The sequence below is a fragment of the Oryctolagus cuniculus genome, chromosome 9 (genome assembly GCF_051225735.1).
Source record: "Oryctolagus cuniculus isolate XC-2025 breed Fujian yellow rabbit chromosome 9, ASM5122573v1, whole genome shotgun sequence".
NCBI lineage: Eukaryota > Metazoa > Chordata > Mammalia > Lagomorpha > Leporidae > Oryctolagus > Oryctolagus cuniculus.
The window spans coordinates 112,730,447-112,757,483 of NC_142875.1; the positions used below are offsets into that span (position 1 = coordinate 112,730,447).

The window sequence follows — 27,037 nt, forward strand, 5'->3', positions numbered from 1 at the left end:
CTTTCTGGATCCTACCCCAGACCTAGAAGACTGAAAATTGCTAGGTTTGGGATTAAGAAGCATTTTTTTTAACAAGCTCCCAGGGGATCTTTACTTGCACCCACTAGTAGAGGCTTGTCAGGTAGAATAGGGAGGGAGAAGGTGGAAGGAATGACAATGGATTGCTTTGCTCTGTGAAGAATCGATTCACTTAAAACAGTTTTCTAAGCTTTGACTGCATTTCTTAATCATCTGGGAAGCTATAAAACCCATGGTGCCAGCCTGTGCCCAGACCAATTACATCAGACTCTCTGGGGAAGAAGCAGGCATCAGAAGTTTTTAAAAGCTCCTTAAGGTGGTTCTAATGTGAAGAAAGTTTGAGAACCATCGCATTAACAGTGAAAGATCAGGGTCTAGTTGGTCTTCATGAGTTTAAATCGCAGCTGTCACACATCCAACCTCATTGATCTTACCAGTCTGTGCAGTAGTGAAAACGGGCAAGAATGAAACCCTTCATTACTTCCTGCTCCCCCCGCCACAACTTATTCTACCAACAACAACCACATTTTGATTCCCTTCATTCCACGTCCTCTCCAGCCCCTGGGCTTTTAGCCTCAGGAAGTATCTGAATCTTCTGACCTAATGAGAACTATAGACAGAGCTGGAAGGAATCATAGAAATCTTGTTGTTCACTAATGAGAAAATTGACACCCAGCAAGGGTAAACATTTTACCCTGTGTCCCACAGCAAGCTATTATCAAATCCTAGTCTGGAAATCGGATCTCCCTCCTAACTTAATGCTATTTTCTCAAACTGCTGTGGGACATCTATAACTAAATATTGCTAGATAATTGTGTGCCACTTTTTGTTTTTGACCCTGAATTCAGATGTATGACATAGGCCTTAAATACCTAGGGCCAAAGCTGGTGATTTAAAGACTTTATGATCTTAAGAAGCTTCCTGATCTTAAGAATTATCTAGGAGCTTTAGAGATTCTACAGACCTACGTTAGACTTCTAAATCCCAGTTACCTGCAGAAGAGTCTGGAAACTCTGTATTTTTTAATGTAGATTTAAAAAAAAAAGAGTTGTCTTTTTTAATTGATTTGAGATGCAGAGAGAGAGGCTGTCATAAATAGGTTCATTTAGCAAAGGCCCATAATGCCCCTGACTGGGACCCAAGCTGAGAACCAGAAACTCAATCCAGGTCTCCCACATAGGTGGCAGGACTCCAATTACTTGAGCCATTACTGCTGCCCCCCAGAGCCTGCATGAAGCTGGAAGCTGGATTCAGGAGCCAGAGCTTGGAATTGAACCCAGGCACTCTGATATGGGACATGGGTGCCTTAACCATTAGGCCAAGAGCCCAACCAGGAAACTCCATTTTTAACAGACAATTTTATGGCCATCAGAATTTATTTTTTAATCAGTTAAACTTGACCTTCAGTATTTAACTTTTCAAGTTATTATTTTTCTGAGAAAATAATTTTCATGTCACTTTAGTTTTTATGAGAATTTTTAAAAAAATGAACAGGTATTTTCATTCTTGTGTGCCTCCAGATGTCAATTATCATGGAGAAATCTGAAATTAACAAAGAAAAGTAAAAATGTCAACAATACCCAAATATTTTGGCCAGTATATTCTCAATTTTCTTGAAATCTGGTCTCTTCTCTGGATCTTCCTCCCAACAGTTCTTTACAAGTAGATATACCTGGAAGACAGAAGGGGCAGATTAGCTCAGAGGATGGTAAACTCAGTCAAGGTAGGCTCTGACCTTCTTCTTGATGGGAGAAATTCAGACAGGGAATATTTGAAAAAATATTTCCAGTTCTGACAATGAGGAGAAGAGTCACCCAGTTCTCTGCAATGTTTGTCAGGCATCACAACCTACACTACTGTACCCAGTCATTCCCTTAGGTGAATTCAATGAAAAATGTGATACCAATTTGGATGAGCCTGGGTTGATGGGAGAGACTCAGTCCTTTACAGATGTGTGCAGGGTTTATATTGGGCATGGCAAAAGGCTATTTGGGCTCAGTGCATATGAGACAAGTGACTCAGAATGAGATGGACAGCTGTCTGATCCTGGCAGACACAAGAATGGCCCAAGAAGCAAGTATAAAATGTCTTATGCCTGGGCTCCAATTCAAGAGATTCTGATTTAATTTGTATGTGACGTGGTCTTAGTTGGGTTCCCAGATTTGGCAAATAAAAGATTAGGACAGGGGCGGATATTTAGTGCAGCAGTTAAGATGCCACTTGGGATGCCTACAACCCATATTGGAGCGCCTGGGTTTGAATCCTGGCTCTCCTCCCAATTCCAGTTTCCTGTTTCTATGAGCTTTGGAAGGCAGAAGGCATTGGTCTAAATACTTGAGTCCCTGTGACCCATGTGGGAGACCTGGAGCCTAGCCGTGGCTTTTATAGGCATTTGGGGAGTGAACTAGTGGGTAGAAGATTCTCTCTCCCCACCCCTTCCCTGCCTTTCAAATGGAATGAAAACAAGCAAACAAAAAAGATCCTGGGTGCAATCCCTCTTCCTGTAGGTTGCCTCAACCATTCTCTGGTTAGAGCCCTGGGACAGTTTTGGGTTGCCTATGCTCACCAGTAGGTGGTGCCCCTGTCTTGGTAAACGACCTGCTGACCGCCTTGAAACAGAAGAGCCAGAAACAACAGACTGCATCATGGCACAGGGAACCCTGGCAGCTGCTCAGGAACTGAGCAGTGATCTAGCTCAGGCTATATTCTATTTGAACCAGCAACCACACAGGAAATCTGCTTCCGCATTTCCACTTCCAGAATTGTCCACCTACACAATGAATGGAAGATGATGGTGCATTAGTGGAAAAGGTGTAAAATGTTTGGATGTCATCAGACTTGGGTGGTGGTGGGTGTTGAGAAACTGAGGGGGGAGGAATTCCCAAGACCCAGAAAAGCAGGAGGAAAGGAAGGAATGAGAGGAGCATGTGCATCTCAGACCTCAGGGCTGTAACCTGGATTTACTGTTGTCAAACAGGGCGGAGGAGAGGGCTACGGTCCCTCCTGCCCTACAGAGTCTGGCTATAAAACTCTCCTGGCAAGGAGCTTGTGAACTGAAGGAAAATGAACCTAGTTTTATCCCAGAGAACAAAATGTGTGTGTGTGTGTGTGTGTGTGTGTGTTTCAAAGATCATTATGTGGGGAGCAACCGGACTAGACTAAGTTACTGGAATTAAGACTTATTCTATGCATCTGCTCTCCCACAATATGGCGCTGGGAGAGAAGTAAACAGCTTCCGCACAGCTGCCTCCAGTTCAACCAATTAACTGTAGGACTTGCTCCTGATTGGAGAGCAGCGTACTCGGCGTGTGGGCAGCCGAGTTGGGATTGGCGGAGGAGGACTATAAAGGAGGAGAGAGACGGCATGCACCGGGAACATCTATGGGGAACATCTAAGGGAACCCGTGCAGCCCCCGAGAAGGCCGGCCGGCGGTGTGCCGCTCCCCTGCGGAAGTGGGGAATGCGGCCAGGGGGAACTGCCCTTCCACGGAGGTGGAAGGGATAGTAGCCAACCCGGGAAGAACCAGCAGCAAACCCGGGGAGGGCCGAGCAGACGAAAGAACAGCGCAGGGTCCTGTGTCGTTCCTCCACGAAGACGGGGAGCGACATAATGGTGCCGTGACTCGGATAGGAAACCTAGGACGGATAAAAAACTTAGGAGGGAAGAAACGGGAAGAACTAGGGAAAATATCGGAGAGAGAAACTAGCAAACAGCCTAGGGAAAATATCGGAGAGAGAAACTAGCAAACAGCCTAGGGAAAAGCCGGACGAAAAAGGAGCCGGAAGAAGCTATTGAAAGCCTAGGCATAGACTCGGATACGGACTACTGGGGGAAGCTGGGAGAAATCTCTAAGGTCGAAAGCGAAAGTGAAAGCTAGAACAAACAGACTCGGACGCGGACTGTGGGGAGAGGCCAGGAGAAATGAGGGAGGAGTATTGTTGGAGGAAAGCTTGGGGAAACATACCGGGTAGAGAAAAATGTTAGGGAAATTGAAGCCGCGGGGGGCAGGCCGAGGCGGAAACGGAAGCCACTTTGGGGTTCTCAAGTTAGCCCGGGAATAGGGGGCGAAAAGTTGAAACCAGAAGCTGAGACGTAAGCCAGATTGGGATCCGTCTGATTAGCCCGGGGAGCAAAGGACGGGAAGCCAGATCGTGGGGCGGAGACGTACGCTGGGTTGAATTCGCCAGGCTAGCCCGGGGAACTTAGATTGAATGCTAGTGGCGGACACGTGAGCTACGCTGTGTTACTCGCGGAAGCCGCCGCATGCAGAGAGTACGGGGCGTGAATAGATAGGGAACGGGGCTGGTGTAGGCCGTGGTTCAGACGCGAAAGGGTTAAGCGTGGAGACCGCGGAGCGCGCGAAGCCAAGCCGCGCAAAGCCGGGAAGCCGCGCAGATGAGAGACGCGGGCTGAAGCGGCTCGGCGGGAAAGCCGCGGAGAAATAGCCTCGGGGCGGAGCCTGCCGGCAGGGCGAGGCGCCGGGAAGCTGCAGGGATAAGAGAAACAGAAGTTTTAGAAGTAAAGTGAGAGAAATAGGAATGTGGGCAGACAGAAGTAAAATGGGAGAAATAGGAATGCCCGGAGATAGAGAAATAGAGAAAAATAAGGCCTCCCCTCAACATGGCAATGAGAAAGCTTGGATTCGGCCTGTCTGATTAAGTGAGGCGATGAGCACGAGGAGCACCTGCGGCGGCTAGCAGCTTATGCGCCGCAGGTCACCGAAGACAGGCACGAATTAACATCAGTAAAGCTTCCCCACAATGCAACAATTAGGAGGCTTGGATTCGGTCTGCCAGATTTAAGGCGGTAAGCGCCAGCAAGCAGCTCGACCAGAGTATGAGCTGCAGGTCACCGAAGATAGGCACAAACCAACACTAATAAGTCTCCCCCACAATACGGCAATGAGAAGGCTTGGATTCGGTTTGCCTGATAGGTTTTGTAAACACCTGCAGGCAGTTCTAGCAGAGCAGAGTATGCGCTGCAGGGCACCGAACACAGGCACGCATCAGCACCTAAAAACCTCCTCACAACATGGCGAAGAGAGGACCCGGATTCGGTTTGCCTGATAGGACTTGTAAGAGCCTGTGGCAACTCTAGCAAGTAGAGCAGAGTGTGTGCCGCGGGACACCGAAGACAGGCACGTATCAACGCCAAAAAATAAAAAGAAAGGGGGATCTGTGGGGAGCAACCGGACTAGACTAAGTTACTGGAATTAAGACTTATTCTATGCATCTGCTCTCCCACAATATGGCGCTGGGAGAGAAGTAAACAGCTTCCGCACAGCTGCCTCCAGTTCAACCAATTAACTGTAGGACTTGCTCCTGATTGGAGAGCAGCGTACTCGGCGTGTGGGCAGCCGAGTTGGGATTGGCGGAGGAGGACTATAAAGGAGGAGAGAGACGGCATGCACCGGGAACATCTATGGGGAACATCTAAGGGAACCCGTGCAGCCCCCGAGAAGGCCGGCCGGCGGTGTGCCGCTCCCCTGCGGAAGTGGGGAATGCGGCCAGGGGGAACTGCCCTTCCACGGAGGTGGAAGGGATAGTAGCCAACCCGGGAAGAACCAGCAGCAAACCCGGGGAGGGCCGAGCAGACGAAAGAACAGCGCAGGGTCCTGTGTCGTTCCTCCACGAAGACGGGGAGCGACACATTATATTTGGTTTTTTAAAAAGACATTTTATTTGTAAGTCAGAGTTACACATAGAGAGAAGAAAAGGCAGAGAGAGAGAGAGAGAGAGGAGAGAGAGAGAGAGAGAGAGATAGGTTTTCCATCCACTGGTTCACTCCCCAATGGCCTGGAGCTGTGCTGATCCGAAGCCAGGAGCCAGGAGCTTCCTCTGGGTCTCCCATGTGGGTGCAGGGGGCCACGGACTTAGGCCATCTTCTACTGTTTTCCCAGGCCATAGCAGAGAGCTGGATCAGAGGTGGAGCAGCCAGAACTTGAACTGGAGCCTATATGGGATGCCGGCACTGCAGACCGGGGCTTTAACCCGCTGTGCCACAGCGTTGGCCCCAACAGTTATATTTGAAAAATACTTATTATCTTCTTGAGTTATAAATCTCAGACAAAATACTAAAGAAAAAAATAGATTTTTTAAGAGATCTTAAAAACCTTTTTGAGGGATTAAAAAGATAAGCAAATGCAGAGAGGAAAAAACACTCCATTTCCTTTAGAGGAAGCGTAAAAGGTGTGAAAGAACATTTCTCCTTTTCCCCCTAGATGTTGGCATATTTCTTTTTAAATCAGTAGTAGTATTTATAAACCTAACTATATCACATTAAGTTTTTTGTTCTTTTAGCTCATAAAAATTGAGATTGTAGAGTTGAGTGTTTGGCCAAGTAAAGATAACTTGTCCTTTACTGGAGGGCCTGGGTTTAATTCCCCACTCCAGCTTGACTCCAGTTCCTTGCTAATGCAGACCCTGGGAGGCAGTGGTGATGGTTTAAGTAACTGAATTCCTGCCACCCACATGGGAAACTTGATTTGAGTTCCTGGTTCCCAGCTTCAGCCTGTGGACATCTGGGGAATAAACCAACTGTAGGAGCTCTGTCTCTCTCCCTCTCTGATTTTCAAACAAAAAATCAAAACCAACCATTGCACCACATAGAAGTATTTCTTTAAAAACTAAAGAACATGTGCTTTATGAGGCAGCTCTTTCTTGAATTGGGGAGGGGAGAAGGGCATGGAGAGTGTGGTAGGCTGATGATGGCCTCCAAGGTACACCTGTGTCTGACTCCCTGGCACCTGTGAGTATGACTGTACTTGATAAAAAGGGTCATTGCAGATGTAATGAAGTTAAGGATTTTGAGACAAGGCAATTATTCTGGATTATCTTGGTGGACCCTAATGCAGTCACCTGTGTTCTAACAGGAGGGAGGTAGAGGTGGACTAGAGAGAAGAGAAGTGGTAGGGGTTGGAGGGTGTGGTCACCAGTTGGGGAGTGTCAGTAACTGCCAGAAGCTGATGGGAGCAGTAAGCAGCTTTGCCAGCAACTTGTTGTCAGATTTCCAGCCTCTAGAACTGTAAGTGCCTACATTTCTGTTGCTTTTCATCCACCACCCTGCGGGTCGTTTGTTACAGCAAGCCAAGGGATTGGACTCAGGGAGGATGTACTCACTTCCACCTCATTTTCCTCGGCTGTTTCCAGGAATAGGTCAGGGCGGAAAGGTTTCATACTGTTGGCGTTTTCCACTCTGAAAAGCTTCTCTGAAGGGATAAGAATAATTCATTATTCTTATTCCAAGAAAGAACAGAGCATGAAGAAATTGTGGCAGGGTCTGGTGATGTTGTAGTGCAGCAGGTTAAGCTACTACCTGTGACACCGACATCCCATTATAGTACTGGTTGGAGTCCCTACTGCTCCACTTCTCATCCAGCTTCCTGCTAATGCGCCCGAAAAAGCAGCAGAAGATGGCCTAAGTGCTTAGATCCTGCCAGCCTCATGGGAGATCCAGATGGAGTTCCTGGCTCCCACCTGGCCCTAGGCTACTTGGGTAGTGAACCAAAGGATGGGAAGATTTTCTCCTTCCCTGTCTATCAGTTTGCCTTTTGAATAAATAAATCTCTTTTGAAAAGAATTGCAGCAAAATCTGGATTGGCTTACTGGCCCTGGATAGCTGTGCAGCCCAGCGAGTGTGAGTGTTGCAGAGCCTTGGCCAGTGCAAAACTTAGGTGTCCAGTGAATGAGTGACAGGTGGAGGGATTTTATCCCACTTAGAATCTAGAGTTTACTTTAAGGTTAGGCTACAAACTCTTCAGGTTTTTTGTTTGTTTGTTTGTTTTCAAATATTTATTTATCTGAAAAGCAGAGCTATGGGATGGTGGGAGAAAGTGAGAGCAAGAGAGCAAGAGCGAGAGCAAATCTACCAACTGCTGGTTCACTCCCTAAATGGCCGCAGTGGCCAGGGCTCAGACAGGCCAAGGCCAGGAGCCTGGATTCCATTCAAGTCTCCCACATCAGTGGCAGGGGCCAAATACTTGAACCATCTTCTGCTGCTTTTCCAAGTACATTAACAGATAGCTGGATGAGAAGTGGAGCAGCAAGGACAGCTAGGATCTGAACCCAGAGCTCATATGAGATACCAGTGTTTCAGGTGGCTGCTTAAACTGCTTTTGTTACAATGCTGGCCCCTAGTTTTTTTTTTCCTTCAATTTTTAAAGATGGTATTTATTTAAAATACAGATGGGTCCAGCATTGCGTGCTGCAGCAGGTTAAGCCACTGCTTGCAACTCCAGCATCCCATATTGGCATTGGTTCAAGTCCTGGCTGCTACACTCCTGACCCAGCTCCCTGCTAATGCACCTGGGAAAGCAGTGGAAGACGGCCCAAGTGCTTGGCCCCTACCACCCATATGGGAGACCCTAATGGAGCTCCTTGCTTCCTCCTGGACCAGTTACAGCAGTTGCAGCCATTAGTGGATGAAAGATCTCTCTCTCCCCCTCTCTGTGTGTCATTCTGCCTTTCAAATAAATGAATATATTTTTTTAAATAGACCTCCCATTCCCTGGTCCACTCTCCAAATGCCTGCACAGCCAGGGCCAGGCCAGGCTGAAGCCAGCAGTGAGGAACTCCATGTGAGTCTCCTGTGTGGGTGACTGGATCCACCATCAGCTGCTTCCCATCATACACATCTGCAAGAAGTTGGAATTAGGAGTGAGGCTGGGATGGAACCCAGCTGTGCAAATGCCTGCCCCAGGTTACCAACCATTTTGAAATTCAACTCAGACACCATTGCCTTTCGTAGGCTCTCTCTGTTCAATACGCAACTCTTAGTCACTCTCCCTTTTCCCTAGATAGTGAAAAGGTGGCACATTGTAAATGCTCAGTAAGTGAAGCCAGGACGACTGAAATGAAGCATTTTCCCCTAAAAGGACATGTGAACAAAAACCCTTCTAGATCATCTCTTAGTAAGAACTAAAATATGTATGAAGGTACTTCAAAAGGTTTATGGAAAAATGGAACTAAAGATATGACTTTTTATTTTTAAAGATGTATTTATTTGAAAGTTACACAGAGAGAGGAAGAGACAGAGAGGAGTGAGGGAGAGATCTCCCGTCAGCTGGTTCACTTCCCAAATGGTCACAAAGGCCAGCACTGGACCAGGGCAACGCCAGGAGTCAGGAGCTTCTTCCAGATCTCCCATGTGATTGAACAGGATGACCTGGGCCATCTTCTGCTTTTCCAGGCCATTATCAAGGAGCTAGATTGGAAGTGGAGCAGCTGGGACACCAATTGATGCCCATATGGGATGCCTGCATTGCAGGTGGTGGTTTTAACTGCTACACCACAATGCCAGCCCCAGATATGAGTTTATTTTGTTGCTAAAATGTTTGGTAGTACTGTGAAGAATGTCCTTGGAATTTGATTGAATCTGTAAATTGCTTTGGTTAGTATGGACATTTTGATGGTATTGATTCTTCCAACCCACGAACTAGGAAGATTTTCCCGTTTTTTTGTATCTTCCATTGCTTTTGTTAATGTTTTATAATTTTAATTATAGAGATCTTTCACATCATTGGCTAAATTTATCCCAAGATATTTAAAATTATTTATAGCTATTGTGAATGGGGCAGATCTTGTAAGTTATTTCTCAGAGCTTTGCTGATTTATAAGAATGCTATTGATTTTTTGTGACTTCCAAAAAGGAACACAATAATGCATTAATATTGGACTGTGAAGAAAAAGGAGATTAATAAAATGCCCCAAAAAGAACTCAGAAGATCAGTTTGCAATTCCAATCAAAAGTCCAAGACATTCTTCATGGAACTAGACAAAACAATCCTAAAATTCATATAGAAACATAAAAGACCCAGAATAGCCAAAACAATCTTAAGTAATAAAAACAAAGCAGGAGACATCACAATGCCAGACATACTGCAGAGTTATTAAAATCAAACAGCCTGGTACTGGCACAAATATAGATATGTAGAAAAATTAACAGAATAGAAACCCCAGAAATTAACCCATGCATCCGCAACCAACTAGTCTTCAACAAACAAGCTAAAATTGTTTCCTGGAAAAAGGACAGTCTTCAACAAATAGTGTTGGGAAAAACTGGATTTCCAGAAATTTTAAAGAAGACTCCTACTTTATATACTATACAAAAATCAACTCACAATGGAACAAGGATCTAAACCTGAGAGCTGAAACCATCAAATTACTAGAGAAAGACACATAGGAAATGCTGTAGGACATTTCCCGTAGGAATAGATTTCTTGCATAAGGCCCCAGAAGCACAGGCAATAAAAGCAAAAATGGACAAATAGGATACATCAAGCTAAGAAGCTTTTGCATAGCAAAAGGAAAGTAAAACAATTAACAAAGTGAAGAGGCAAATGACAGAATAGGATAATGGAGGCAGAGCTGTGGCACAGAAGGCTAAGCCACAGCCTGCAGGGCCAGCATCCCATGCAGGAACTGGTTCCAGCCCGGCTGCTCTGCTTCCAATCCAGCTCCCTGCTAATGCTCCTAGGAAAGCAGTGGAGAATGTCTCAGGGAGGGACTCAGAGGAAGTTCTTGGCTCCTGGCATCAGCTTGGCCCAGCCTCAGCCATTGCCGTCATTTGGGGAGTAAACCAGTGGATGGAAGATCTCTCTTTTTCCCTGTATCTCTGCCTTTCAAATAAATATTTTTTAAATGGGATAATATATTTATATTTGTAAACTATGTGTCTGATAAGGGATTAATATCCTGAATATATAAGGTGCTCAAGAAACTCAAAAATAACAAAACAAACAATCCAGTTAAGAAATGGGCAAAGGATATAAACAGGCATTTTTCAAAGAAAAAAATACAAATGGCCAAAAGACACATGAAAAATGCTCAGGATCACTAGCCATCAGAGAAATGCAAATAAAAACCACAATGAGGCATCACCTCATTCCTGTTAAAATAGCTACCCAAAAATTAAAAATAACAAACACTGCTGGGGTGTAGAGAAAAAGGTACCCTAATTCACTGTTGGTAATAACACAATTTGGTAACAACTATTATGGAAAACAGGGTGGGGATTTCTCAGAAAATTAAAAATAGATCTTCCAATGACCCATCTATCCCACTCCTGGAAATACATCCAAAGGAAATGAAATCAGTATATGAAATAGGCTCCTGGATTCCGATGTTTATAACAGCCCAAGTCACAACAGCTAAGATATGAAATCAACCTAGATGTCCATCAACTGATGACTGAATAAAGAAAATGTGGTACATATACTTGATGGAATATTATTCAGCCATAAAAAGAACGAAATCCTGACATTTGAGACAAAATAGATGCAACTGGAGATCATTATACTAAGTGAAATAAGTCAGATTAAGAAAGACAGAATATCACATTTTCTCTTATTTGTGGAAGTTAATATATTTGGAGAGTATAAAAATTGTGTGGCTGTCATATCACTTGGCATGTAGTTATAAATATTGTTTCACTTAATCATACCATGTAAATGACAATACAGTCTCCTTTCCCCCACATTAAATAAATGCAGAGAAGGGGAACCATGAAGACTCTCAGGGTACTAGTAATGTTTTGTTCTTAATCTGGGTGTCAGTTATGAGTGTGCTAAGAGGACAAAAAATTCATTTATCTGTACACTTGTGTGCATTTCTTGCTATGTGTACTTTATTTCAATAAAATGTTTAAATTAAAAAAAAACTTCTGGTGGAAAAACATTTCTTTCCCTAACACATGAAAAATGCATATTTTTAAAAAGCCATGCATGGATTTCAAAACTTTTCTGGCTTCCAAATAAACTCATACTTTTAATTCCATTTTTCCACAAACTCTGCAGTAACTTCCTAAGTTGTCAGCCACGGTGATCTAGTGCAGCTGTCGAGCAGACTCCTTCTCTCGTTGGAGTCAGATGGAAAGGGGGCAAAGGCAAGGTTAAATGATTTAGCAGTAAAGCTGACAATGACACCTGGCAGCCTACATTGTCTTAGGACTTCCAGAACACAGTAACATTTAAACCTTTCACACCCCTTTGCAGATGACTGATTGGGGTCTCAGTAAAACGGCAGGTGGAGGGGCTCAGGCCTACCATTTTGGTCCCAGCAACTCTGCGTGTAGAAGGTTTCTCTTCGCAGGATGATTTCCTGTGCGATGATCCCGTAGCTGTACACATCTCCTTTCTGAGAGGTCCTGGAGTGGCGGAGGTGCTCCGGGGCCATCCACAGGTCTGTGATGAGACATTTGGCTAAGAGGAGTGGTAATGGAGGCCTCTCATTCGCTCTTTTGTTCATTCAGCCTATACCCTCTACCCTGAATAGGGGCAGCTTGAATTGATGTGGTCACTTTTAAGCAGTTTATTCTAATGCATGGGACAGGAGGTAGTACACACATTCACTTTTTCAGCTGCTAGAGAAGTCCAGGATTTGAGTAGTATCATATGGCAATGTGTTCTCAAACCAAAAGGTTCATACTCCTGGAAACCCTCAATGTCTGTACCCAACAAGGCCCTGAGTATAGTAAGTGCTCAGTAAATATGTTAAATGACTGCAGTAGAATATGAGAGGGTGGGGAATTTAATAGCTATGGGGCATAGAGAATGAAACTATGAGCATTCTTACAAATTTTACCGATATTAAAATGTATGTAAATATATTTATGTGAATTATTTATATATACATATCAAATATATATTTTAAAAGATAAAGGCAGCACATTTAAACACAGATAATATCTTTGATATTTTCCTGGCATAATATACTGGTAGCCTCCAAGTGATTTAGTGTCTAGAGAGTTTTTTTCCATTACCACAGTATTAAGACAAAAGCATGTAATTTACTCACATTTTACTACTGTCCCTGCCACTCCCTAATGCTTTTACATCTCATCCACATCACAACAATGAAAAGCTCCCGTGTCCTGTGTTCAGCTCCTACAGATACTTGTGTTTTGAACTTCATCACATATCTTGTTTAACAACAACAGGCATATGCAGTTAATTTTCCTTCAACATCCTTTGACATTTCTTAAGAACATCTATCTCCTTGTAAGATAATTTTCTCTAAGATTTCTATGGTCAGCAGTTTCAGTGCACAATGTATAGATTCATGATGTTAGGTAAATGATCCGTTTATGATGAAGCCCATTTTCCTCATTTGATTCTACATTCAAATGTATCTTGCTTTTTTTATTGTTGTTGCTTAACGTTGACTTTTTGAATTCATTACTGAGAATTTGTGAGACTTAGGGCTCATGTACAATTGACCCAAAAGGGTTGAAGTTGTAGAAAATGTCAATAAATCTATTTATGCTAGAACTTCAGGGAACGGACTTCATGGATACATCTACAGAGTGAGGTTCAGGAGGACAGGATTTGACTTGAAATTCCTCTGATTTATGTTGTGGTGAGTCATCTAAGGAAGATTTGTCCTCCTACACATGGAGCATGCCCGGCACCCAGCAGGTCTTCAACAAGAACTGAATGCATAGACTCCAATATCACATTATGCTTGGCCAGACTGAGGAAGTAGCAGCAGAAATGTAAATTTTCTTTTATTAAGTAAAGAATTGCAAAGTAGAAACAGAATTTAGTGTTTGGATCTAGTTAGTATTTTGAGACAAAATGAGTGCTAGATTTCTGAGGCTGTTTGAGAGTTATCATAAATAGAGTAAATTTTGTACTTGAAATGCCCTTTATACCTTACAAATCACTTTTTTGTTTTGTTTTGTTTTGTTTTTTGACAGGCAGAGTGGACAGTGAGAGAGAGAGACAGAGAGAAAGGTCTTCCTTTTCTGTTGGTTCACCCTCCAATGGCTGCCGTGGCCAGCGCTGCAGCTGGCACACCGCACTGATCCGAAGGCAGGAGCCAGGTGCTTCTCCTGGTCTCCCGTGGGGTGCAGGGCCCAAGCACTTGGGCCATCCTCCACTGCACTCCCGGGCCACAGCAGAGAGCTGGCCTGAAAGAGGGACAACCGGGACAGAATCCGGCGCCCCAACCGGGACTAGAACCCGGTGTGCCGGCACCACAGGCGGAGGATTAGCCTGGTGAGCCGTGGCGCCGGCCTGCAAATCATGTTTCTTATCTTTTCTTTTGTTGTTTTATCCTCACCATGATCTTAAAAAGAATGAGTGAGAACACATTTTACTGTTAAGAGTTTTTCCTTATCATTGCCTATTACCATGGATAAATGAGTGACATCCAGAATGGAAAGTGGGACTTCCTTGTACTCTATCTTCCTGGTCAAATCTCTCAGCCTCTGAGTCTTAGTTCTTTCTTCTACAAAGGAAGATGGTTAGACTGATTGATCTCTATGGTCTCTTCCAGCTCTAACTTTCATAAGTTTTCACACATTTTTGCTTCCACAAACCAAGACATTCCTCATGATTTCTCATGGATAGCAAGGAACACATAGATGAAAACTAAAGACAATATCGTCCACAGAGGACAAGTATTTATTGAATGACAAGTATGAGGTGCTGTTGCCTCTTATTGCTCCAAGTATTAATTTTATGATCAATATCACCCAAGCACACTACATGGGGTTGAAATAATTTTAAAAGCCCAGGTGAGAAATTCATAAAAATTATTCATTTACAAACCTCTTTTGGGAGGTAAAATGGAATTGCAGCCAAAATCTGTGATCTTCACTACCATCCTACTGTCTACCACGCAGTTGGTGGATTTCAGACGACCATGGACCTCTGTTTTACTGGAGTGCAGATAGGACATCCCCTAGAAGTTTTCAGATGACAGGAAAACAAAGAAATGTGACACACTCAGCAGATTTGTTATTTTAAAGAAGGGACATTTGAAAACCATTTCAGCATGTAGTCACAGCATCAGATTTTAAATTTAGTGTCATTAATTTTACTTAAGTTTTTTCCTCTATTTTATCTGAAAGACAGAGACAGACAGCTAAAGATCTTCCACTTTCTGGCTTACTCCCCAAATCTTGCAACAACTAGGTATGGGGCCAGGCTAAAGGCAGGAATCCAGAACTCAATCCAGGTCTCCTGTGTGGGTGACCCAGCCCTTGAGCTATTACCTGCTATGCACTAGCAGAAAGATGGAATCAGAAGCAGAACTGGGGCTTGGACCCAGACACTCCAATACGGCAAGCAGGCATCCTAAGTGGTGTCTTAACCACTGTTCCAAACACCATTTCTCAATAATTTTACTTCAAAATTGTTGTTAAAGCCCAAATATTTGCCTGCACAACATATCTAGTTTTCAAGTCTATTTAGATGATAAAGTAAAAAGTCAGTTTTCTAAAAACCCTAGTTGAATAGTTGAATATAGTAGAAGGCAAAGTCTTTTCTTTTTTTTAAGTGTTTCTACTTCAATTTTTTTATTGAAAGGCAGAGGAAGAGGAATGTCTTCCATTTGCTGGCTCACTCCCCACATGCTTGCAAGAGCCAGGGCTGGGCCAGGCCAAAGGCAGGCGTGAAGAACTCAATCCAAGTCTCTCACTGTGGATGGCAGAGACCCAAGTATTTGAGCCATCACTGCTGCTTCCTGGGTATTTATTTGCAGGAAGGTGGATGGGAGGCAGAATGGCCAGGACTCAAACCAGTGACTCTGATACTGAATTCAGGTACTCCAAACAGAATTAACCACTATGCCAACCACCCCCTCTACTTCACTTATTTTGTCTGTGATGCTGGGTATGTTCTAGTCTTCTGCCACCTCAATTTTAAAATATGAATATTAAGGCTTTTCTTTGTGAATGGAGGGGCTGGGTTAGATTATCTCCTAAAATCGAATAGGCTTCATTCTATCTCAAAATGAAATGTTTCATCCATTCTGTTTTCCAAAGGAAGCCTGTTCTGGGCTGTTGTGCTTCCCTCTGCTGGCCAGAGCTGTCACTGCAGGAACTAGTGTTCAGCCAGGATCACAGGAGTGAAATGATGTAGCAAATAGTTTTTTCAGAACTGGTTGTGATTTAGTAGAACTTTCAGCTAATTCAAGACTGTAACGAACAGCTCCCTCTCTGGATCTAGTTTTCTTCATTCCTTAATGAAGCCCTGGTCACTGGTATCTACTTCTTTGTCATATGATTCTGGGAACATAAATGTCCAAATTTATCATTGCTGTGTGCAAGACAACTGCCTGTATTCAATATTTTATCTTATAAAATTGGGTGCAGAGTTTTGCCCTGGTGGTTAATACACTGATTAAGATGGCCATGCCCCATATTGGAGTACCTGGGTGTGATACCTAGCTCTGGCTCCTGATGCTAATGTAGACCCTGGGAGGTAGCAGTGATGGCTCAAGAAGTTGAGTTCTTGTCACATACATGGGAGACCCGGACTGTGTTCCTGGCTCTTGGCTGAGGACCACTGTGGGCATCTGGGGAGTGAACCAGCAGATGAGAGCTCTCTCTCTTTTTTTACTGTCTATATGTCTTTTTTTTTTTCTGCCTCTTTGACTCAAATAAATACAAATTTGAAAAAAAAAATGGAAGATTCAGTTGTCTTCCTGGAAGTTTTATATGATTTTGACTTCTGGTAAATTATGAAAATGTGGGTCCCATATCCAGGGTACAAAGAATATAATATTAACAATTTTTTTTATTTGGCAGGTAGAGTTATAGACAGTGAGAGAGAGAGAGAGAGAGAAAGGTCTTCTTTCCGTTGGTTCACTCCCCAAATGGCCGCCACGGCCAGTGCTGCGCCAATCCAAAGCCAGGAGCCAGGTGCTTCTTCCTGTGCTCCCATGTGGATGCAGGGGCCCAAGCACTTGGGCCATCCTCCACTGCCCTCCCGGGCTACAGCAGAGATCTAGACTGGAAGAGGAGCAACCGGGACTAGAACCCAGCGCCCATATGGGATTCCGGCACCACAGGCGGAGGATTAACCAAGTGAGCCATGGCGCTGGCCCCAAATATAATATTAATAATACCAATACATATATATATATATATGGAATAATTACTTGTACTAGGCCTCGTAGTATGTAGATACATTATTACATAAAGTCCTCACAACAACCCTATGACATAGCTTCTATTATTATTATCTTTCAGGTGGAGAAACCAATGCACATGAGAGGTTGAATAGCTTGCTAGATGTTTTCCTACATCTAATTTTCATATTTGTGTGTGTGTGTGTTCATAGGTCTCTTACCTTAGCAATGTCATACAAGACGGAGATCTTAAACTCCCAGTCCATGAATGTGCCATCAGGGTAGGAAATTGTGTCATTTAAAACTTCCTGAATAGGAGGGAAGAGAAGATGAATTGTTATAAGTAATATACTGTGGAGAGAGAATTAGGAGACAGAGAATGATCTTCAAATCATGAGCAGGTTTTCATGGACACAGAGGGTCACACATCATTTGATCGGAACACATTCTGAGAAATGCATTGGTAGGCGATTTTGCCATTGTGTGCACTTACACATAGATGATCTAGCACAATAGCCTGCTGTACATGTTGGCTGTAGAGTATAGCCTATCTCTCCTGTGGCTATGATGAGCAAACTAACATGAGATCAAATCAAGCAGAAGAGCATAGGATGCAGCCAAAAGACCGTGGTAAACCCAAGATGTCTGGAGCGGCTGCTGGTGTAACAGGGCACACTAATTACAGTAACTTTTTTTTTTAATGAAGTAGTGGGTGTATGCTCTAAAGTAATTATTAAAAAGTATAGTGCACAGGTAAAAGTTCTGGGGAAAATGGAATTCAAATATAAGTTTATTTTGGTGAAAAAAGTATTTGAAATTCACATAGTTTTTTTTCATAATATACACTTTCCATTAACTTTTTGAAATATTCCCATATAGAAAACATATAAACCAGTAACACAGTCATGCATTAGCATGATCAAGCATTATGGCCTGTATGTGCATAAGGATATGAGCTGTACTTTTACATGACTGATAGTGCAGTGGCCTTGCAGACAACAGCACTGCCACAAACAAGTGAGTAATGCATTGTGCTATGATGTTCTGACAGCTACATCACTAAGTAATAGGAATTTTTAGCTTCATTACAATCTAGAGACCACTGTCTCACCAAAAGGTCGGTATGTAGTATATGACTATATTGTTTTTCTTTTCCACATAAATATTGTGGCATTGACCACAAGTTGATGAGCAGGAGATAGCCACAGCATCCCAAATCCCAGTTCTTCTTTCAGACAGGGATGGTAAAGGAATGAGAATGGGTTGGGAAGCCTGATGACCAAGTGGCTGCCCTGAATGCTCTGTCTCATCAAAACTGGACAAGTGTTTTTAATCAGGGAATTCAGCATCATCTGTTGTTTCCCAGAATGCACATTAGCAGGAAGCTGGAATCAGAAGCAGAGCTAGGACTCAATCCTAGGCACTCCGAAATGGGATGCAGGTGTCCCAACCAGTGGCTTAACTGCTATGCAAAATGCTTGCCCCTTCTCTTTTTAAAGATGATAACTTAATCATCATGAAATATTCTTTCACAACTAAAAGCATATTTTCACTGCCTTTTTTATTCCCATTGTTGTATCTTCATATGTCTCTACAAAATCATAATTAGAAGTAAGGGGCTTTTGTGTTATATATATATATATGTGTGTGTGTGTGTGTGTGATATATATATATATATATATATATATATATATTTTTTAACTCATGAGTATGGGGCCAGCACTGTGGCACAGCAGGTAAAGCCATAACCTTCAGAGCCAGCATCCCATTTGGGTGCCAGATCAAGTCCCAGCTATTCCAATTCTGATCCAGCTCCCTGCTAATGGCCTAGGGAAGCAGTGGAAGCTGGCCCAAATGCTATGGCCCCTACACCCATGTGGGAGACCTGGAAGAAGCTTCTGGCTTCAGCCTAGCCTAGCCCTAGTCATGGCAGCCACTTGGGGAGTGAACCAGTGGATGGAAGATCTCTCTGTCTCACCTTTCTCTCTCTAACTCTGCCTTTCAAATAAATAAATAAATAAATCTTTAAAAATTAATGAATTTAAAAATCTATTTTATTTGTTTTATAATGATTGATATTTAAAAACTTATTTTCCTTAGATCATAGTTATTCTTCTAAATTTTGAGTACTTAGATTAATTTTTTAAAAGAAAGAAAAAGTAGCATTTAGGGTTATGATTTTTTTTTCTTTGAGGATAAGTTTGAGTTTATGCCATACATTTGGAAAGCTAGTTCTTTTTTTATAGTTAAAGCTGATTGAAAAATTAAAATTTCCAAGTGATTTATTTAACAAGTTATTTTTAATTTTCACTGAATTATTAATATTTAGACTTCTTTAAAGTTGCCAGAGATGCTGCTGGCACCAGTCTGTCTTTGTTGTAGGAGAGGACATGTGGTTATTTTACTTATTTTAAGAATCAAGCAAAATTTTATTTGAAAGGCAGAGAGACATAGAAACAGGGAAAAATATGTTCCTCTACTGGTTCATTCCCCAAATGCCCACAGTGTCTAGGGCTGGGCCAGGCTGAAGCCAGGAGCCCAGAACTCAAGCTGGGATTTCCACATAGGTAGTGGGAACCCAAACCCTTGAGCCATCACCACTGCCTCCCAGCCTACATATTAGCAAGAAACTGGATTTGGAAGTGGAGCCAGGACTTGAACCCAGGCACTGCTATATGGGATATGGACATCCAAAGCCATATTCTGGGGCTGGAGTTGTGGCACTGTTGCTGGCCACCTGCAATGTCACCACCACATATGGGTGCCAGTTTGGGTCCTGGCTACTCTACTTCTAATCCAGCTCCCTGCTAATGCACCTGGGAAAAGCAGCAAAAGATGGCCCAAGGCCTTGGGCCTCTGCATCCATGTGGGAGACCCCGATGAAGCTCCTGACTTCCTGGCTTCAGCTTGGCTCAGCCCCAGCCATTGATGGCCAGTTGAGGAGTAAACAAATAGATAGAAGATCTTTCTCTCTCTCTCTCTCCCTCCCTCTCCCTCTCCCTCTCCCTCTCCCTCTCCCTCTCCCTCTCCCTCTCCCTCTCTCTCCCTCTCCCTCCCTCTCCCTCCCTCTCCCTCCCTCTCCCTCCCTCCCTCTACCCCTTCTCTGTAATTCTGCTTTTCAAATAAATAAATCTTTAAAATCAACAACAACAAAGCCAGAGTATCTTGATGTATGTGTGTATATATGTGAAAGGTATCTGAAAGGCTCAAAGCCCTCACAGCACAGGTCCAGAAACTGCTGAAGTCAAGGTGTAAATATTGCAATGGTCTTTAAAGCCACTGTTTTGGATTCCTTCCCATTTCCGCCCTTTCAATTCCTGCCACTGCTTGACACCTGATTGGCTTTTTGTAAATGAATTCTGCTTGACCTGCTGAACTATGTGATGATTTGATATTCCTGGGTTAACACTTGTTCTTTCCAGTGAACTTCCCATGAACTCAACATGGTTTCAGTTCCTCTTTCTACTTTGGACTTGCTCAGCTGGCCCAGGTTATCCTCTGCCCTTCACAACACAGGAGGGGGCTGGGTATTTAGACAGCAGTAGAGAAGGTTGCATGAACAAGTTTTCTTATGTTCACTTGGTGCCATCATAAGAAATCATTAATTTCTCTTTTAATATAAATGCAAGTGTTCAAGTAAAATAGAATCTATTTGTAAGTAATAATTTTTTCCACTTCTGTTATTTTTTTTCCAAATCTACACTCCTTTTCCAAATATTTGTGGGCTTGTTTGTAAAGATACAATAGGGCTGATTGGGAAAATCTGAGTGAGCTGGTATGGAACATATAGGGGCCCACCAACTTTTCCTAAAGACTCTCTAAAATTATTTCACTGGGTGAATAATTTAAAAGGTGTGTTGAATAGAAATGCACCTATTTTTTTCTATGGTTGACTCCTTGGGAAATTGGAAATGTGGTTTCTTACCCGGAGGGATCCTCTCTCACAGTATTCGATCACCCCAAAGATCCTGGAATCAAGCTTCACTGTGCCATAGAACTTGGTCAGGTTGTAGTAGTCAATCTGAAGCAACTAGAATACGTTTGTTTAAGAAGTCAGTCACAAAGGAGTACTCGTGTTAATATGCCCAGAAAACATGCTCTGTTTTACATTTTGGGGAAAATGTATTGCTTTCATTAAGCTGAATGTCAGTACTCATTTCTTACATCTTACTCAACTGTCTTTTCCTTGTCACTAAGAGGATTTGTATTCATATTCTAGGACACATTTGCATATTTCCAAAATGTTCTATGTCACCAGACCTAACTCTCCAACATGTCTTAGTAGAATTTTCAATAAGACGCAAGGTCATTCATTTCTTAGCCTGTGAATTCCCCGTTAGCATCTACAATAACACCTCCCCAGGGACCCCCTGTTCAGAAGAAGCAGAGCAGAGCCAGTTCTGAGGGGCTGGAAGTAAGGAACACATACCTTGTTCAATTCTATCTTCTGTTTCTCAGTGAAATTACCATCGCTGTGCTTGAGATCTTTGAGAATCACTCGCTGCAAAGATCAGTTACATTACAGAGAAATTATTATAGTGTAATTCCTTATATGTATATTATAAGCTATTTCATGTCCTAGTAGATTGTGAGCTCTTGAGAGTGGTGACAGTATTTGATTGACATTTTTATTGTCGTACCTGGTACCTGGGATATGGTAGCTCAGATTTGAATGTTTCTTTAAGAATGACTAAATGGGAGGAAGGGAGGGAGGGAGGGAGGCAGGAAGAAGGAAGGGAGGTGCACGGATTGTCCTAGTTCTTAGCAACAGGACAAAAATCTAATACTAAAGTTGTCCTGACTGCTCTAAATCTCTTTTATCTTCCCTTTTCCTTCCTGCACTCCACCTTTCCCCCCAGTTCTATTTTTCCTTTGATTTCTGCAGGGTTGTGAGTTTTGTGACCCTTGAAGCAGAGCCCTGCCCATCTCTGTCAAGCTCCAAGAACATGGAGCTTGTACCCAGAGCAACCTGGTTACCACCCCACTCCCATCCATTGTGCTGCCGGTATCAGGGGCTGGGGAACCATGGGCCAGAAGGCCAGAACACCCCGGTGACTGAGAGTTCCCAGAAGCAGGGGAAGCAGGAGTCACCTTTTTGTCATATTTGCACTGTCGTAGACTCTGGATTGTATCTCGTCGCCTGTCATCGTCAATCTGCCACAAAAAAAAAAACATCTGATTATTCCAGAAGCTCCATGACTGAGAGCCGAGAGGCTTTTCCAGGTGGGCTGGCTGTATTGTTTGCTCCCCAGAATGCTGGGCAGGCTCCCAGAGAAGCCACAGAGATCAACCTGTCTTTTTTGCTTATTACTCACCTTCTCACCCTAACACTGTCTTCTTGCCAGGGATCTGCAGCTCTCGTAATTGTCTAAGTTTTCCCCCTCCTTTGGGAGCATTATGTCAGTTGGGGCTTTTCTTTGCTTCCTTCTCCCCCTGCCCCTTCTAGTGGGAATTATCACCTGTAGCTACAGATGATGTTAGAGAAGGATGCGAATGAGGAACCTGGGCCAGGTTAAGAGGTGCAAGTCTCATCAATTCTGAGTTCATACTGGAGTGGTCAGATCATCTGATCTATCCAAAGAAGCTGGCAGTGTGGATTCCTAAATGCTATCCTGTGATATTTATGTGTTGGCAATTAATTTTTTAAAAAAATGTTTAATGTTGAACATAGTGTCTCCCCCACAGAACCCTGTAGAGAAGATGCAGCTCTTGGCCTGCCTCTTAATGATTTCTGGTCTCAAGACAGAACACTGACTTTTTTTTTTTTTTTTTTTTTGACAGGCAGAATTAGACAGTGAGAGAGAGAGACAGAGAGAAAGGTCTTCCTTCCATTGGTTCACCCCCCACCCCAAATGGCTGCTACGGCTGGCACACTGCGCCAATCCAAAGCCAGGAGCCAGGTGCTTCCTCCTGGTCTCCCATGCAGGTGCAGGGCCCAAGCACCTGGGCCATCCTCCACTGTGTTCCCGGGCCACAGCAGAGAGCTGGACTGGAAGAGGAGCAACCGGGACAGAACCAGTGCCCCAACTGGGACTAGAACCTGGGGTGCCGGCACTGCAGGTGGAGGATTAACCTAGTGAGCTGCGGTGCTGGCCAACAGAACACTGACTTCTAAAGAGTTCTCCTCTTTCTAGTATTAAAATTAGAGCTTTGTCAATCCCAGTTGTGAGTGCTACCTGATTTATGAATCACTTCTTGGTCAAATAAACTCTTAAATTTAATCTGTCTAAATCATCTAGCTAGTCATTTTGGTCAACAAATTCTGTCTTTAGAAACCCAATAGTCTATCAGTCATTTATGCCTTCCTGTGAATCTCTGCTACAAGGTTGATTTCATCCTGACACTTGTCTGAGACAGATTGGTCTTGGTAAGGAGAATGGCTGCGAGGTACAAAATGCAGCAGGAGGGTCATTTTGGAGCGTCTGGAATTTTAGAGAAAGGAAGGCCTGGTCCGTGTACAGTCAAAAGGGTGCTAAACGGAAGTATGCAGAACTCAGGGTACAGTGTCAAGACCTGGTAGGGAGGCTCCAGAGACAAACCCGGCTCATGCTGCATTTTTGTTCCTGCTGATTTAGAGCAAGAAGGCATCTCCAATCACACTGCTTTATTGGCTTGGCCCTATCCCAAGGATGGGGGATTGGGGTGTGAAAGTCCTAGGTCTCCATCTGTTCCCAGTATGCTTTGATAGAAAAGCCATGGCAATTATCTTGTTTATGGTAAGTGCTATGGCCTTAGGCATTGCAGTGAGAAAGTCTGAGTTCAGACTGTAGCCATGGTCCTGGAATTCCAGCCATGTTATCTCATGGGCCAGGGAAAGATGAAATGAGTCAATATGTTGAACCTGTAATAAGTACTCAGTCAGTGTAAGCTGTGGCAATTTGTAGTAGTCTTACTAGCTGTAAGTGACCTTGCACAGTCTTAATCCTTTGTCCTTCAGCTTCCTCATCCGTAAAGCGATGGTGATAAAGCTTGTTTCACGGATTCCGTGTGAATAGATGAGCAAACAGTTGGAGCGCTGACTGCAGGGGATGGGGGTGAGTGGCTCATAGAGCTGCTCACACCGCCCAGTTGAAGGATATCATGGGCACCCAGCAGCAGACACCTTTAGCAATGAACAAGAAAAGTTATGGAGTCTCAGAATGGGCCGACTGGGACCCAAGGTTTAGGGAGACAACAATGCCCTGTCCATTCCTACATCTCTTTCAGGACAAGCTCCTGGTATGTCCAGGAGCATTTCTCTTCCAGGTTAGAGGCAAAGGATGAGTCATGTCCCACCTCAGCATCCACTGAGGTGTTTGCCGAGGTGATCAACTGGCTGGCATTTAGGGCAGTGTGGAATCAAGCAAAAGCTAAGTCGAACATTAGAAAACCTGTATGGCTGGCGCCGCGGCTCACTAGGCTAATCCTCCGCCTTGCGGCGCCGGCATACCGGGTTCTAGTCCTGGTCGGGGTGCCGGATTCTGTTCCAGTTGCCCCTCTTCCAGGCCGGCTCTCTGCTGTGGCCGGGGAGTGCAGTGGAGGATGGCCCAAGTGCTTGGGCCTTGCACCCCATGGGAGACCAGGATAAGTACCTGGCTCCTGCCATCAGATCAGCGCCGGTCGCAGCGCGCTGGCCACGGTGGCCATTGGAGGGTGAACCAATGGCAAAGGAAGACCTTTCTCTCTGTCTGTCTCTCACTGTCCACTCTGCCTGTCAAAAAAAAAAAAAGAATCCTGTAAGTCTCTGATTCGCGAACAAGCTATCCCTGCTTGGCACATTTTCTGCCACGTCCCCCAACTCTTGTCAAATACGCAGCAAATTTCATCATTCCTCGATAGGCAGACCTCACCTTCAGGCTGACTTGGTTGGTCTCGTTGGTCTCCAGAGGAAAGATATTTTCAGGAGGAATGTGGGACCATTTTTTCTGACGAAGTTCATGATCTCTTTTATATTTTCTGTGAAAAGAGTAGAGCCAGTCAACCGCTTTTTTAAGTGTCCATGCCATTCAGTTTCTGAATGCTGGGAGAAATTTAGAACCCTGGTACCCTTGTGTGGATGTGTGGTGACCGAGGTTAGCTCAATGGTGTAACTCCATGTTCTCCAGACTGGCAGGTGTGGGCGTTCAGGACCTGTAAGCATTTCTGCTGAGCTCTTCTACGCTCTTTTCTTTTTACTTTCCCAGGTGCTTCACTAAGGCAGCCCTTTACTGTAATATGGAATCTGAACTGATGGCATTTAAAGAGTGTGGAAAAAGATAAAACTGATAACCTTGGGAGACAAAAAAATTAATTTTTAAACCATCAGAGAATATACTAGATTCCCAGGTAAGCCAATTCCTTTTACTCAACTGTGTCTTTTTTTATTTTATTTTTATTTTTGACAGAGTTAGACAGTGAGAGAGAGACAGAGAGAGAGGTTACAGACAGTGAGAGAGAGACAGAGAGAAAGGTCTTCCTTCCATTGGTTCACCCCCCAAATGGCCGCTATGGCCGGTGTGCTGCGCTTATCCGAAGCCAGGAGCCAGGTGCTTCCTCCTGGTCTCCCATGCAGGTGCAGGGCCCAAGCACTTGGGCCATCCTCCACTGCCTTCCCAGGCCACAGCAGAGAGCTGGACTGGAAGAGGAGCAACCGGGACAGAACCAGTGCCCCAACCGGGACAAGAACCCGGGGTGCCGGCGCCACAGGCAGAGGATTAGCCTAGTTAGCCGCGGCACCGGCTCTTTCTAATTTTATTTTAGAAACAGAACAATGCAGAGACAGATATACACATACAGAGATAGAGAGAGAGAGAGAGAGAACACACTCCCCTCCACTGGTTTATACCCCAAATGCACATAACAATTGGGAGGGCCAGATGGAAGCCAGGGACCAATAACTCAATCCAAATCTACCACAAGTGTGGCAGCAACCTATTTACTTGAGCCATCACCACTGTCTTCCAGGGTCTGCATTGGCAGGAAGTTGAAGTCAGGAGTTAGAATCAGGTATCAACCCTTTAATGCCTTCTGAAGGCAATGCTCCCAGTGAGGTAGTTACTTCCACAAAGTCCTGTATCTTAAAGGTTCCTCCATCTCTTCATACTGCCACATTGGGGACCAAGCCTTTAGCAAATGAGCCTTTTGGAACAAACCATGGCACTAACTAAACCAGACAACAGTTTTCTGTGTGTATTGCACCTTTGGTCTGTGCCTCACTGTACTTTCTCATAATGTGAGTGCCTAGCCTGTCAATATTTGTTGAAGTTTTCTCTAGGAAAGGAAGTACATTGTTTTCTCCAACCTGAAGGCAGAGCTTGCCTCCTGTAACTTGTGTTGCTCGAAAATATAGGAGAGAGTCTATAATGTGTACTGATCATTTAGTCAAGAGCAAGCAGAAACCACAGCTTCTCTAAAAACAAAATCCAAATGGGTATCAACCTAAGGTAGGGTCAAATCATGAGATAAAAGACACTAACAGGCTTTTCCCACTGTCTCCAAGCATGAGAGGCAAAAGCAGGGATTCCCTACCAGCTAGAGCAATGATGTGTCCACAAGGAGCCTGTCAGATAAGTGTGATTCGTGTAGTTTTCCATTTCTGAAGCCTATTCAAGAAAAATAGCAAATGACTGATAGCATCGCCAAATGCAATATGAAAGACACTCAGCTCTACTGAGTACCCTGAGCTTCCTGGGGTACAGAAATGGGAGCCTGGGTATCTTCAAGGTCATGATACTGATCCTAGGTGCCCCCGTGTCGATTGACTGATCAATAATGTGTTATTATATGTACATTTAATAGAAGAATATTCAGAAGGATAGAAAGAAAATACTCATTCCTGCTTTGGGGACATTTGGAAAGGCATTATGAGTGACCTTGAAAAGGTGACTTGGAGTTCATGAAATGATGAACAAAGTAAGACAAAGGCAAACTCAGGATGAACAAATAGATCAATAGAAAAGAATAATGATACCAGAATCGACACAAGCCAGTGTGGGAACTTGGAATATGACAGAGGTGACATTAAAAGCCAGTTAGGAGATAATATTGGGACAGTTGACTTTCCAGACACAAAATATAAATTTAAAACTCTATCTGAAATGATATGCAAAGATAGGGTCTATCTCATGTGGAGTTTCAACTGTTATTGTTTTAAAGGTTTCAACAAAACTTCAAAGCTTTGAAGAAATTAATAGATAATGATGTTATG

General features: G+C 43.7%; 2 protein-coding genes across 10 annotated transcripts in view; one reads left to right on the forward strand and one right to left on the reverse strand.

Moving 5' to 3' along the window:
• LOC149124732 (large ribosomal subunit protein eL6-like) overlaps window positions 1-27,037 on the forward strand; it is a 125,114-nt gene that overhangs the window by 61,522 nt on the left and 36,555 nt on the right. For 3 of the 5 annotated variants that reach the window (XR_016213505.1, XM_089304627.1, XM_089304628.1), the window contains one exon: window positions 25,035-25,176. Coding sequence is in view for 2 of the 5 variants with exons in the window: in XM_089304627.1 (XP_089160753.1) it covers window positions 25,035-25,046 (12 nt within the window). In the remaining 3 variants the exon portion in view is untranslated. Of the gene's footprint in view, window positions 1-6,823; window positions 7,043-12,059; window positions 12,196-25,034; window positions 25,177-27,037 lie in introns of those variants that run through there. The other 2 variants (XR_016213506.1, XR_016213507.1) reach the window with 2 other exon arrangements.
• The window catches only part of GUCY2C (guanylate cyclase 2C), a 109,647-nt gene that overhangs the window by 23,287 nt on the left and 59,323 nt on the right, over window positions 1-27,037 (reverse strand). For all 5 annotated transcript variants that reach the window (XR_011379003.2, XM_051850284.3, XM_051850282.3 and 2 more), the window contains 9 exons: window positions 24,702-24,807; window positions 21,964-22,026; window positions 21,302-21,373; window positions 20,798-20,902; window positions 17,094-17,180; window positions 14,568-14,700; window positions 12,060-12,197; window positions 7,138-7,226; window positions 1,599-1,690 (listed from right to left, as the gene is read on the reverse strand). Coding sequence is in view for 4 of the 5 variants with exons in the window: in XM_051850284.3 (XP_051706244.1) it covers window positions 1,599-1,690; window positions 7,138-7,226; window positions 12,060-12,197; window positions 14,568-14,700; window positions 17,094-17,180; window positions 20,798-20,902; window positions 21,302-21,373; window positions 21,964-22,026; window positions 24,702-24,807 (885 nt within the window). In the remaining variant the exon portion in view is untranslated. The remainder of the gene's footprint in view (window positions 1-1,598; window positions 1,691-7,137; window positions 7,227-12,059; window positions 12,198-14,567; window positions 14,701-17,093; window positions 17,181-20,797; window positions 20,903-21,301; window positions 21,374-21,963; window positions 22,027-24,701; window positions 24,808-27,037) is intronic.